The 13,283-nt window shown below is 46.0% G+C and overlaps 1 protein-coding gene across 2 annotated transcripts in view; it reads left to right on the forward strand.

Annotated features, from left to right (window-relative positions):
* atp2a3 (ATPase sarcoplasmic/endoplasmic reticulum Ca2+ transporting 3) overlaps positions 1 to 13,283 on the forward strand; it is a 43,899-nt gene that overhangs the window by 19,093 nt on the left and 11,523 nt on the right. For both annotated transcript variants that reach the window (XM_085174646.1, XM_085174645.1), the window contains exons 6-11: positions 4,528 to 4,608; positions 4,725 to 4,810; positions 5,049 to 5,513; positions 10,920 to 11,008; positions 11,781 to 11,883; positions 12,886 to 13,017. In XM_085174646.1, coding sequence (XP_085030772.1) covers positions 4,528 to 4,608; positions 4,725 to 4,810; positions 5,049 to 5,513; positions 10,920 to 11,008; positions 11,781 to 11,883; positions 12,886 to 13,017 — 956 coding nt within the window. The remainder of the gene's footprint in view (positions 1 to 4,527; positions 4,609 to 4,724; positions 4,811 to 5,048; positions 5,514 to 10,919; positions 11,009 to 11,780; positions 11,884 to 12,885; positions 13,018 to 13,283) is intronic.

Below are 13,283 nucleotides of genomic sequence, written 5' to 3' on the forward strand. Positions count from 1 at the left end.
TACAGTAACTTGTCTCAAATACATGTCACTGGTTAACTGGGTGTAACTAGTGGTTGGTTAAACATACACATTCATACATTCACTGCTTTGTTTTCTTTGACATAATGTTGTTGCTAGGCAGCTGAGGTAGGCAGGGCAGCACGCTCTCTTTAGAAAGGATGCTTGTTGGGGATCGCTCCAAAGGAAGCACGTCGGGATATTTCATCCCGCTCTCCGGTGATTTTTCTCAGGCTTTCCTGGACTTTGTATCAGCGGTTGTTCCATGCTAACTTAATGTGAGGGGCTGAAGTAAACTGTATGAAGGTATTGGAAAAAGACGCTGTAGACCACAAGTGCCTTTGAGGAGAGAAAAGAGCATAAATATATTTACTCAGGTTTCCACCGCCGGTGCCCGCCTGCCCTCTTGCTCCCTGCTGCCAGTGCCAGCCACAGTTACAGCACATTTGTGATTTGCGCCTCCACTGGAACTTTCCTCTTTCTTTGACTTAGCTGCTGCGGTCAGGTTGTCAGGAACTCCAGGATTTACAGACACCCGAAGAAAGGGAAACCTGCAACGAGCCATTCCCAGTAACAAGTCATGGTTATCCTGCATGTCACCAGGATGTTATGCAAGAACACCTCCTCAGAGCTGCATGTGTTGGATTCAGATTTATTAAGACGGCTAACGATAAAAGCCAGACAAATATCAGATTTTTATAATATATAAAAGCCGTATTAGGATTTACATTTCCCTTCCTGCACATGGAAAGTGTCTGTGGGAGGCTGTGAGGGGAGCAGGAGTCTGTGGGTGGGCGTTTGAAAAGTCTCTCTTTTCCTGCCCTCGGCCACCTGTAGCCCCCGGCCATCTCCCACACAAACACAACAACACACACGCTCTCCCACGCGTGTTCTCTCTGAGCCGTGTCGGAGGTGGAGGAAGGTATCTCCGTCCCATCGAGACAAAGGCCATCACCTCAGGTGTCAGAGCGCTGAACACACGTCATGAAGAGATGATGGGAAAAAGCTCCAGAATTGCGAGACCACTCTCACGTGTAAGCGTGCTCGTACGACAGCCGGCCGCTGCCTGGCGAGGAAAAGCAGGAGTCCTCTGTTTTGGTGCTGTTACCGTTGAGAAGTGGTGATAGCTGAGCACTCTGGGCTGGCATTAATGAGTCACTTATTACACAAAGTAATGAGCAGCTCCTTCTCTTCTTCTCTCCTGGAAGGAAACAACTGAAGAATATTACGTCTGTCCTGAGTATTTGGAGCAGCTTCCCACTCCTGTGCTCTGACATCATTGTCACTGACTGCATCAGACGATCCATTAATCACAAGTCTGCTCTGTTATTATGAAAATATTTCCATTAAATGTTCATTGTCAGGCCCTGACACAGAGGAAGTAATAACCATTTTGTTTTGGGGCCTTAGATACTTCTAATGCCCTGGCTATGAATTATGAGTTTAATATGCAGCCTTAATAAGCAGACTCGAGCGTTGGAGATGGAATTAATTTGAGCCTTTAACGCAGGGTTCACGTGTGGTTTGTGTTTGAGGAACAGAGAGGACACAGAAGGAGATAATCAATCATTTTAAAACGGCAACGCGACTCCATCAAGGTTGTATCGAGCTGTTGTTTACCTGCGGCTGCAGCTCGAGCCTGGACTGAACCCACCGATGCTTCAGGATTTATTGTTTCAGCACGGACGTTAAACAGGGACGTAACCGAGCGTCCATCTGCAAAACACCGAAATGAGCAGAACTTGTTACCTGTTGTCTCTTTAACTGGTAAATGAATGTGGTGCGTTTGCACTCTGAGCACTCTGAGCTTTATGCAACCTGCTCATTCAGCACTTTTTTTCTACATAAGTGCTTCCTGTCTAACATTCACACTAGGGCTGGGCGATATGGCCTAAAATTCATATCGCGATATAATTTCAAGCATGTGCGGTAACAATATATTATTTTCTTCTGTATAACAGATTTTCCACACTATAAGGCGCACTTAAAATCCTTTAATGTTCTCAAAAATCGAGAGTGCGCCTTATGTATGAATTCTGGTCAGAGCATTACGGCTGCCGTAGTGAGGAGCTTCGCGGAGTAATCTGGGTCCAAAACTCAACAATTAAGTTTAACCTCCAGGCATCCATGAAAACAGAAGTTATTAAATTTAATGGAGTTAGAAGTTAACAGGAAGTTAGCTCGCTAGCTTACACCTAAACATGATATACCATGTTCTGACTGAGAGATTTCTGAAACAAATTCAAACGTACAGCTCTGTTATCACTTCCAACATAAATGAAGACAGAAAACTAAACAGCAGTGACGTTTGCAGGGTTACTGAAGTTGGACTAGCTGGTATATAATGTTGTGCTACGTGATTGCTAGCGACACAGCTATGTTAGCATAACATTAGCACAGTGAAGCTGGTAGTGATGGGTCGTTCGCGAACGAAATGGCTCTTAGAGCCGACTCTTTGAAGTGCACGACGCGAGCCGGCTCCCGTGAGGTTTTTTTTTTGTTTTTTTTTTCTCTTTCTCTCACCCTCTCTCTCGCCCTTTTTTCCGCTAAACTCCGCACGCGCGGCCTGTACCTTGCGCTGGGCAGAGGGGGGAGGGGCGTAAGTTACACTTGCAGTAGCACAGGACCAGAGCCAGAGAGAAAGAGAGCAAGGGACAACAACGTCACATTAGAAAGGTATAGTAATCATCCACTATTTTCAGTTGCAGATGATAAAGGATTCAGAAATCATGCAGGCCCATATGACAGAGAATGTGCATCTTCTTTTTGTTTTAATATTTTAATATATATTTAATTGTGTTGTGGTTTGCAGTGTTTTGTGTTGTTTCACGTTAAATTTATTTAAAAGGAAAAAGCTGAAAATTTAAATAGTTAAAAGTTTTAAAATGTAAATAGTTGTTCTTTGTATTATATGATTTATTTATTACATTTTATGTGGAGTGAATAAATAAAGTATATTTATGGTGGCCCCTACAGACAAAACACGTACAAACTCCAAAACGCGTAAAAACTCAGACGCACTTACAAACCCCGAAGCATGTACAAACTCCAAAACACGTAAAAACTCAGAAGCACGTACAAACTCCAAAACACGTAAAAACTAAGAAGCACGTACAAACTCAGAATCACGTACAAAAGACAACAGAAGTGCTCCAGGATGCTAGGGTGCAGTGTTGAGCTTTTGTTACCTAGTGGCTACACAAGCCAGGAAGTATCAACAACCGGATTTGGTGTGTGGTAATAACAGGTAAATGAATTTTATTTTTAAATTATTTGAATAAATATGAGTGCTTGGCTATAAATACACAAACAATACGCACATGCTTTCAATTGTGTAATTTAAGTGATCTGGGTAGCTCTGTTTTGGAAGTTCAGTTAACGCTAGAAATGTGTTTTGGAGTTTGTACGTGCTTTTTGGAGTTTGTATATGCTTTAGAGTTTGTACGTGCTTTGTCTCTAGGGGCCATATATAAACATATATAAATAAAACCACTTTTTTTACATTAGTAATTCCTTTTCTGCATAATTTTATATTATTGTTAATGATTAAATAATTAAAGCAACAAAACAACCTGAAGAGCCGGTTCGGAGCCGAAAGAGCCGGCTCTTTTTAGTGAGCCGAGCCGAAAGAGCCGGATCTCTAAAAAGAGCCGGAAATCCCATCACTAGAAGCTGGAGGATGAACGCTAACTTCTTTTCACTCGATAAAAGATATTAATGAATCAATGTTACGGAAGTGGAGGAAGCGCAGTTTTTGGCTTTCCCCATATTTCAAAAGTGCTTCATGTCTTTGCTGTGACTGTCGGCATATTTTGCAGATGATAATGGTTGTAGCCGCTGCCATGCTTTCGACCAAAACAGGCGCAGCTTGATGACATCATCAACATGCGCTATCGCGATAGAGCGGTATAGTCAAAATCTCTATCGTTGGCCAAATTAATATCGGCCACCCCTAATTCACACACATCCCAGCTCCTCGGGAGCATCTTGGCCATCTTTCCACTAAGATGCTAATATTTGTCCTGCAGACCGGATCGAACCACCAACCTTCTGATTAGCAGATGACGCGCTCTACCTCCTGAGCTGCAGCTGCCCCAACACCCTTTACTGACGTGTGTATTTGTACAGTACTAATACTGCATCGATTATAGTCGTCTGAGGATTAAGGCTCCCTTGAACTGTCTTTCTGTGATGGGAGCAGAATGTGAATCGTTTTCAGGAGAGCACGAGCAGATCAAGGTTTTCAAATAGAAATGATCATTGAGCTGTCTGCAGGTGCTCTTCCGCACACACATACAGGCATGTTTTCAACCCCTACCTGCTTTCTATAAAGCGGTCACACACATTAACAGTGACTCGGTCGTCGTCTGATGGTGACCCGCTCTGAGCTGCAGCCACCCCTAACTTCAGTTATCTGTAACTCCTGATGGAGGGATGTAAAAGTGCTAACACAGGAAGTCGCTGTCTAGCCCAACAGAGCTGCTTGCTTTTTTACATTTGATTTTAAATCTCTTAATATTTTTCTTTTAGTTGGTGACAAGGTGCCTGCTGACATCAGAGTGACCTCGATAAAGTCCACCACCCTGCGCGTGGACCAGTCCATTCTCACAGGTATTTGTTACAGCTCAGCAGAAGCTCCTCTGATGTTTTTCTCTTCACTGTGTTTGCTTTGAAACACGGTCTGATAATCACCTACACCTCCAACTGTCTCGATTTGTTTTCTGCAGGAGAGTCTGTGTCTGTCATCAAACACACCGACCCTGTTCCCGACCCTCGAGCCGTCAACCAGGACAAAAAGAACATGTTGTTTTCTGTAAGAACCCCGACTCATCTTATCTTCAGCTTTCAAATCAACAACTCATGTTGTCACAGACAAAGCTACATTAGTCCTTACATTTGGTCACGTAGTCAAATGCAGTAATGGCAGCTATCACTTGTCTCGTGGCCAAACTCGGCCATGTTGCTGTTTGTGAGCTGGTATTGGAGTTTGTCTGTTTTCCCCCGACGGCGGGTTTGTGCTGATTTCCTGTGCGTATGTCTCCTTCTCTCAGGGCACAAACATTGCTGCCGGTCGTGCCATAGGTGTCGTCGTTGCTACGGGTGTCTCGACAGAGATCGGGAAGATCCGTAATCAGATGGCGTCGACGGAGCAAGAGAAGACACCGCTGCAGCAGAAGCTGGACGAGTTCGGCCAGCAGCTCTCAAAGGTCATCTCCCTGATCTGCGTGGCTGTGTGGGTCATCAACATCGGCCACTTCGGAGACCCGGTCCACGGGGGCTCCTGGGTTCGAGGGGCCATCTATTACTTTAAAATTGCCGTGGCCCTGGCGGTGGCCGCCATCCCCGAGGGCCTGCCGGCCGTCATCACCACCTGCCTGGCCCTCGGCACGCGTCGCATGGCCAAGAAGAACGCCATCGTCCGGAGCCTGCCGTCTGTGGAGACCCTGGGCTGTACCTCCGTTATCTGCTCTGACAAGACGGGCACCCTCACCACCAACCAGATGTCTGTGTGCAGAGTAAGTGACAAACTGTCCTCAATGCTTCAGGCTTCCCAGGTTCACGCCGAGCACGGCGGCATGCTGTCGAATACTGCAGAAGGAAATGAAAATCTTCTGTGACGATGTTGCTTCTGACTGAGATTTCTTAAACTCAGCCAAAGTAGAGTAATTAACTTCCACCTTCTATCATCGTGCCCGGCACTTCTGGGTCTTTGTCTTGGGGCATTAGATACTCAAAAAAACGTTTTCCAGGTGAATACTTTGTGGGATTGTTGAAAGAAAGAAAGAAAGTGTACTTTATTGATCCCCGTGGGGAAATTCCTCTCTGCATTTAACCCATTCACTCAGTGAAGCAGTGGGCAGGCATTGGGCGCCCGGGGAGCAGTGTGTGGGGACGGTGCCTTGCTCAGGGGTACCTCAGGGTAGCTGTTCAGGGGAATCGAACCCCCGACCTTCCGATCATGGGGCCACCGCTCTACCTACTGAGCTATCCCTGCTATCCCTGCCAGTCGCACGATCTGATATCCTCGTGTTGGTGTTGTTCCCAGATCATCAAACTAAAGGTTGTTCCAGGATCAACGTTGCAAGTGACCAATCAGAATGTTGTGATGTCATACTTTTGCGACTTCGGGAAAAACCGGCGTAAAACAAAAAACTGTACTTAAGCTGCGAGAAACCGCCTTTGTCCGCCGATCAACGGACCCTGACCCTGACCCTTTAATAAACGCTAAGCAGAATTGATATTGTTCTTGCAACATTGGAATTTCATAAATGCACAAATGGGTTGGTGCGCAAAAGAATAACGTCACAATAATGTGATTGGTCACTTGCAATGTTGAACCTGGAGCAACATTTTCATGATGATCTGGGAACAACACCAACACGATATCAGATCATCCCTGCCAGTCTGTGCAATCCTGATCTTTTTGTCTCTTTCCCCTCTCTGAGGTTTTCTTTTCATGCACGTGGAACTTAAAGAATGCTGATGTGGTGCCGTAATGTTTGCCTCCGTTTGGCAGGTTCGAGATAGCAGCTGGCTGGAGCAGCACAGGCTGGCATGACCTAGCCGCACCAGCGCGGTCTGTTAGCACTCGCATGAGCAGCGACGGGCTCCAGAACGTCACCTGAACAAACACGAGGCCCTGAACCTTTCTCTAGCTTTCAGCTACGTGATAAACACTGAAAGATTTTATCCACTGTTCACAATTCACAAGTACTCGTATGGTGCACAGCCTCACCCTTCCCTTTGTCTGTTAGCGTGTGCGTGTCGCTTGCTAACCGACAGAGTAAATACCAGCACTGCTGTTTGACTTGGCTCCTGGTTGGAGCTCTGCACACATGCACACCCTAATCTCAGTTAACACCTCTTGTCCTCACGATCTCACCACAATGATGACCTTCGTTAGTCGAGCAGGGCGGCATCAAAACCCTGTTTAGACGAGATATTGTTGGCCGCTTACTGGTTTCCCAAAGAATCGATTGCTCTGCATTAATTCAAAGTATTGATCAAAAATTCTGCTCTAATTAACCAGTTACTTTTATATATCTTAATGGTGTCCTAAGAATAAAGCAACAGGCAAATAAGAACAATTAAGCGAACCCACAGATGCTGGTGGATAGTCAGCTTGGACCCGTGGAGGTCCATGTCGGGACAAGAGCTTGGTTCTTTATGCTATCGATCAATAAGATGCACTCCTGAAATGATGCTCTATAAATATCCCAACATGACTTCCTGTAGGCAGGAAATGGAAAAGCAGCAGCAGCTGCTGTATAATCGGTGTCTCTGTGGATTCCTTTCGACTTCAAAATGGCCTCAGAGCCGACTCTCTGTTCTCGTCGTACGAACGCTCGCCCCTCCTTTCTCCACGAGTCGACGTGGAGCGTCTGAGTGATTAATGCGTAGCTGCAGGGAGTTCCCTCTGGCAGCAGGGACGTGGAGGAGTGATCTCACCACAAGCCTGAAATGCTCTCAGGCAGGCAGACGTTGGTAAATATTGACCTTCTGCTTCCACCTATACTCCCGGCTCGCTGCTCTCAGCTCTCTGCCGTGAGATAAGGAGCATACACGTCTGCGTTGTTGCAAAGATGAATCAAGCTTCCGCTTTGCAGGGTTTTTTTTCTTGCACCACTTGTTTCCTGGTGATAGGTCCGCTTCATATTTAACTTCACTTTCCCCCCGTCGTGGTGCTTGTATGCTGAACCGAGACTGCCTCAGTCTGTTTTTAATGCTTTCTGTGCGTCACCATTTATACTCTGTTTGCTCAGGCGTATCCATCTGTGCTTATTCCTTACTGCTCTCCAGCCAGTGGCCCTGATAATGCCGTGTCTCCCTGGCCTCGGGGGTATCCCCATATCAGCAGGATTTCCAGGGATTCCCCTCTGCATCCTGACGTTACACCTCTGTTTTCCCTCCTCTCTCGCTCTGACCGGCACGCACTCAAAAGCCTTTCACAAATGCACCACGCACATCAGCAGCTGCTCACCATTCATCCCCATGCAAGCTCAGAGGAAGTGAGTATGGAAAAAACTTTTGATAGTGGTGGATCTCACTGTGCCGTGTTTCCTTGGAGACCACAGCGGATCAGATCGTGAGTGAAAACTGACCACGGACGAAAGAGCAACCTCATCTTATTCCTTCGCCTCTGCTTTGTGAAAGTTGTGAAAGTCGCTCTGTGCTCATTGTTGATTTATTACAGAAGAAAGGAACAACGTCTGACGGCTGACCTTTGTGAAATAAAGAAGTGAACAGAAGGTCGGCGCTGTTTAAAGGGCATTACCTCCCAACATGAAATGGAAAATCTTGGAATAACAAGTAAAAAAAAGTCCCACTTTTTAAACAACAGTGTTGTATAAACCCGGCTAAAGGTTTGAGCCGCTGTAACAGGACAGCTCTGTTATTTGTAATACAACTGTTGGCTCAGGTTACAGTGCGGCCAGATGAATAGATCCTTCAGTCACTGCAAACATGCAGCAAAGCAAAAAGGTTCCCGTTACCAACTGTAGCTGGAAGTTTGCAGCCTGCAGCTCTTAAACCCTCGTCCTGGTTCCCTCTGATGAGCTTTGTTGGAAATCATTTGTGATTGAAACTGTCATAAAAAAACGGTCAGGCATTCATTTTTAATGGTTAGGGGAACCAATATGTCAATGAAGGTCCTCACTAAGATAGCTGAACGGGCGTGTGTGTGTGTGTGTGTGTGTTGCTAAAACATCACTGCTCATTTACATAAATGAAGAAAAGTTCAAGAGTGTCGACTGGATACAAGAAAATAAATGATAAAATATATAAAAGGACAGTTTTGCTCACGGGTTCGAGCTGATTTGACTGAGAAACCGACGCTGCACGCTCCATCACGTGATGAAGGTAAAGGCCTGCACACAGTCACTGAGTGGAGACAAAAAGGAAGCTTTTAATGCTGATATCTGAATCCAAAGTGACAAAGTCCAAAGTAAACATGAGTCCAGGACTGGCTTCTAAAGAGGAGCTGCCCCCTGCTGGCCAGGAGTTTAAGGTTAAAGGCAGCTTTGACCAGGGTTAGTTTGCAGAGCCAAAGAGCTGCATGTAAAGTCTGTGGGCCACTGAGTAAATGTACCACTGAGTACATGTACCACTGAGTACATGTACCACTGAGTACATGTACCACTCTGCTGTCACGGAGAGTTTTTAAGTGAATAATAGTTCAAGTATCAAAACTGCATTTTCTGGCGGTCTCCTCTCAGGTGAAGTCTGCTGCTGATCCTCTGACACTAATCGGTGGGTTGAAGTCAGCGACTCGTCCACGCTCGCAGTTACAGGAGAATCAAACGAAGTCGAGCTGGGCATGTTGTCCATGCACGTCTTTATCTTTAGAGGTTTTCACAGAATATTGTTAAACGACTTGAGGTCAATGAAAGTCTGTTTGCCTCATGTCTGTGTCCCATTGAAATGAGCAGCGTGGACACAGTCACTAGAATATGGGCGACGACGTATCCTGGCCCCTGTTTTCTCTTCTGTTTTTACTGATGCATTAGCAGTACATCGTGAACTGCACCTCCTGGGGGAAGTCTTGCCAACAAAGCAGTCAACACGTCCTTGAAGTGCTCTGGGAACGCCGCTCTGTCTCCTACTGTCACTTGACTTCTTTTCCATCAGTTCACTACAGCGTGTTTCGTCACCGTGACCGATGAAGCCAACTGCAACTCCCGTGCTGCTTGCATGTGTAGAGAAACCAAAAAATTGGAGAAGTGCCCGTACGGTGCAGACGCCGGTGTGCAGCAGGGGCTGATGTTTCTGGATCAGCAACACTTGATAAACAGAACTCCTCGTTTGTGTTTTAGCCTTAAAGACTTCCTGTTTACAGCCAGTATTTACTTTTTACTGCTTTAATATGTTCAGTACGTTTCTGCTTTGCCTTGATGGTGGCTAATAGTAGCCTAATGTACTCTGTAAATGCCATTACTAAGTTCACCAGCACACTTCTCTGTTCTGGCTGCTTTCACACTATAGTCTAATATTTAATGTTATATCCAGTCGTTAGCAGCCAGCTGCTAATCAAGTGCACGAGATTAGTTGATCAGCAGCTGTGCAAAAGAAGAAGCTCTGACAGTTTACCGGCATGAACCATTTAAGGTGCGTGTTAACTCCAGGAGTTGACGTCCCAGCAAATTCACCTGAAGCTCAGACCGCGCAGTTCTCACTGAGAAAAAGCCCGAGAGCTGCAGACTCTGCAGGCCTCAGCATGTTAAAGGTTACAGCAGTGCAGTCAGAAAAAAGCCTGAACAAGTACGGCTGGGTTGGAAGCCGACTCGCTGTAGAAGGAACACGACGCCTGATCGAACCGCGAGGCTCCTGGAACAATGTCTGCACGTATGAGACCAAAGAACAAGCAAACACAGCGTATCAGCACAAACGGCTCAGCAACTGTGCACGAGACAAGAAACAAATCAAAGCGTTGCAATGGTGCACGTCAGGTCCGTGTACGTAATCGTTCCCAGGTTGCCTCCAGTGCATTCACCTCAAACTTCAGTACGAGTCAGGGATCACCTGAGCCACAGCCGACCAATTACAGTTCAGCTACGTTTCTTGATTGTGATGCAACTGAAAGTTTCCTTAAAAAGGAGCAAAAAGCAGGAGTGTGACTGCTTTGTGCTTTCAGTGTTTTTTGTTATTCACATTAAGTCACATGTTCGTTATTTTAGTTGTTTGACTTAGTCCACTCAGTTCTTACGATAATCGCCAGCCGGTTTCTCTTGGTCACAGGACCTCGTCATGGATCCAATCAGCTACTGAAAATATGAAATAATATTTTTTTTGCTGCTCCAAAGTCAGGCGGACTCACACAATCTGAGCCGTCATTATATTTACAGCAGCGGACAGCTGCAAAACGAGCCACAGGTGTAACTGGCTAAAGGTCCCACCTCTGTTTGCTTTGGTCTTTCTCTCTCCAGATGTTCATCCTAGACAAGGTGGAGGACTCCAGCTGCAGCCTGCACGAGTTCTCCATAACTGGTTCTACGTATGCCCCTGAGGGACAAATGTGAGTACCACCGTTCTGGATTTATTACTTGTTTTCTCATTACATGGAAAATGTTTGCTTTTAAGCAGATTTTTCCTTTTTCTACCAGCAGATTCTACACTGAATGAAAAACGAGTTAAAGCGTCGCTCTCTCCTCTCCCAGCTCCTCCTTTCTAAATGCAATAAATCTGCTCTGAGATTTGACGCACCGTCAGTTTGCAGGAATAGTTTGAGTAGCTTTGCTTCAGTTGGTGCAGCATACAAACAGCAGCAGTCCCAGTTGGTTGTGTTACAGCACATGTGGCTTTATATGACCCATACGTCTCAGTTGTGCTTTACTCCCATTAAACACCTTAATGATCGACTATTGTTAACGCAAACTTGGACAAACAAATTTTTGACCTGTGACACTTTTGAATCTCAGAGATGTAAACTGTGCAGCGGTGAAGGCAGGTGGTCTCTGAGCACGAGCGTTCAGCAGACAGGGTGTTATGCTTCATTGTGTGTATACACGCTGTTTGTTTTGCTGTTTGCTGACTGCATCGCTCTGACTGTGGATGAACCCACGGTTTCATAACAGCAGAGTGTGGGTTACTGTGTGGGAGCTTCGCTAGCAACGGTTGCAGTCTCTACTGGGAAGAGATCCATGGTTGTCATGCAGTGAGCACACACATACCCAGATACACTCCTTACTGCCGTCCGAGCACTTTTCTCCATCAGCTGTGGAACGTGAACCCCGTTCATGATTGTGTGGGGTGAAGTGTGACGTTTCATGTGTGTGTTGTTCTTTCAGACTCAAAGACAACAAGCCGGTCCAGTGTGGAGACTATGATGGACTTGTGGAGTTGGCCACCGTGTGCTCGATGTGCAATGATTCTTCACTGGACTATAACGAGGTCATTAGCACACTTTGAACACTTTTAAGCTGCAAACAGATCAATCGCTCCAACTTTCTACGTAGAATTACACGAATGATATTTCCCATAATTATTAGCCCTTAAATACACTCACTGCTTTTTCTTCTTTTTGTCCAACTGAGCTAATTTTACTCTGGTGTGATCTCTTTTCTCTGGTTTGGATTGCTTTTCTCACCTATTTGTCATCACCATGGTATCATGGTAACCATGCTGAGGATGGAGGCCAGGCATGCAGCACTTCTAAACTCCATCGTGTCCCTCACAGACAGTCGTCTGTTCTCATAAATGGCTGTTTCTCTGCTAATTTTGTGCACTTTGGATAAAGAGTCTGATTGAGCCAAACCAGGAGAGAGACAGCAGAGTTGCAGAGGAGCCGATGCTGGAGGGGAGCGAGGTGTTTAATTCCCGTCTACGGCCAGTCGCACAAGCAAATGATGTGCGATGTGCCGTTACTGCTTCCTCTCGCCGGCTCACTGCTGGCGAGGACAAGCCACTTTGCATGCATGACTCAAATGCAATGGTGGAGGTCGAGGCGAATGACTTGCAGATATCCTTTCAGCATGTTTGTCAGTCAGTCTTGAGCTATTTTGACTCCATGGAAACGAACATGAAGCCAAACAAGTGTCTGCTTCTAAAATAGTTACAAATATTTAACATTTAATGCTTGTAATAAACACAAGTGTACCAAATGTTGAACACTCCAACTTTTATTCATATCCTAACAACAGCAGTCACCATGAGGTAAAGGCCCGACAATAATACAGAGAAAACCCAACAATCATATGACCCCCTGTGAGCAAGTTCTTGGTGACAGTGGGAAGGAAAAACTCCCTTTAAACAGGAAGAAACCTCCAACCAGGCTCAGGGAGGGGCGGGGCCATCTGCTGCGACCAGTCAGGGGTTAGGAGAGGGAGACGGGACAAAAAGCAGTCCAAGGAACAGCTGATCAATGTGTTTTGATGAATTTCTTCTCTCTCGCAGGCCAAAGGCGTTTATGAGAAGGTGGGCGAGGCCACAGAAACAGCTCTCACCACCTTGGTCGAGAAGATGAACGTCTTCAAGACGGATCTGTCTGGACTCACCAAGGTGGAGCGTGCCGGTGCCTGCAACTCGGTAAGCTGCCACTGCTGCATGATCCTAGTGTGCATTTAGAGTACTGCTGCATACATGAAGCTAACGGTGGTTTAACAGTCAGCTGTGTGAGAAGTAAAAAGAGGTGAGCTAACCAGGCCTCAGCAGGTTTCTCTTCATTTCTGCTTAAAGCTGTTCAAGTTCGACTCAAACTGTAGACCTGATGTCAAACTCACAAGCAGCGCGGCTCCTTCCTGCCTCTGTGCAACTGTCGGCGTGCTCTTATGATCATGTCTGACACGATGCAA

The sequence above is a fragment of the Neolamprologus multifasciatus genome, chromosome 10 (genome assembly GCF_963576455.1).
Source record: "Neolamprologus multifasciatus chromosome 10, fNeoMul1.2, whole genome shotgun sequence".
Taxonomy (NCBI): Eukaryota; Metazoa; Chordata; class Actinopteri; order Cichliformes; family Cichlidae; genus Neolamprologus; species Neolamprologus multifasciatus.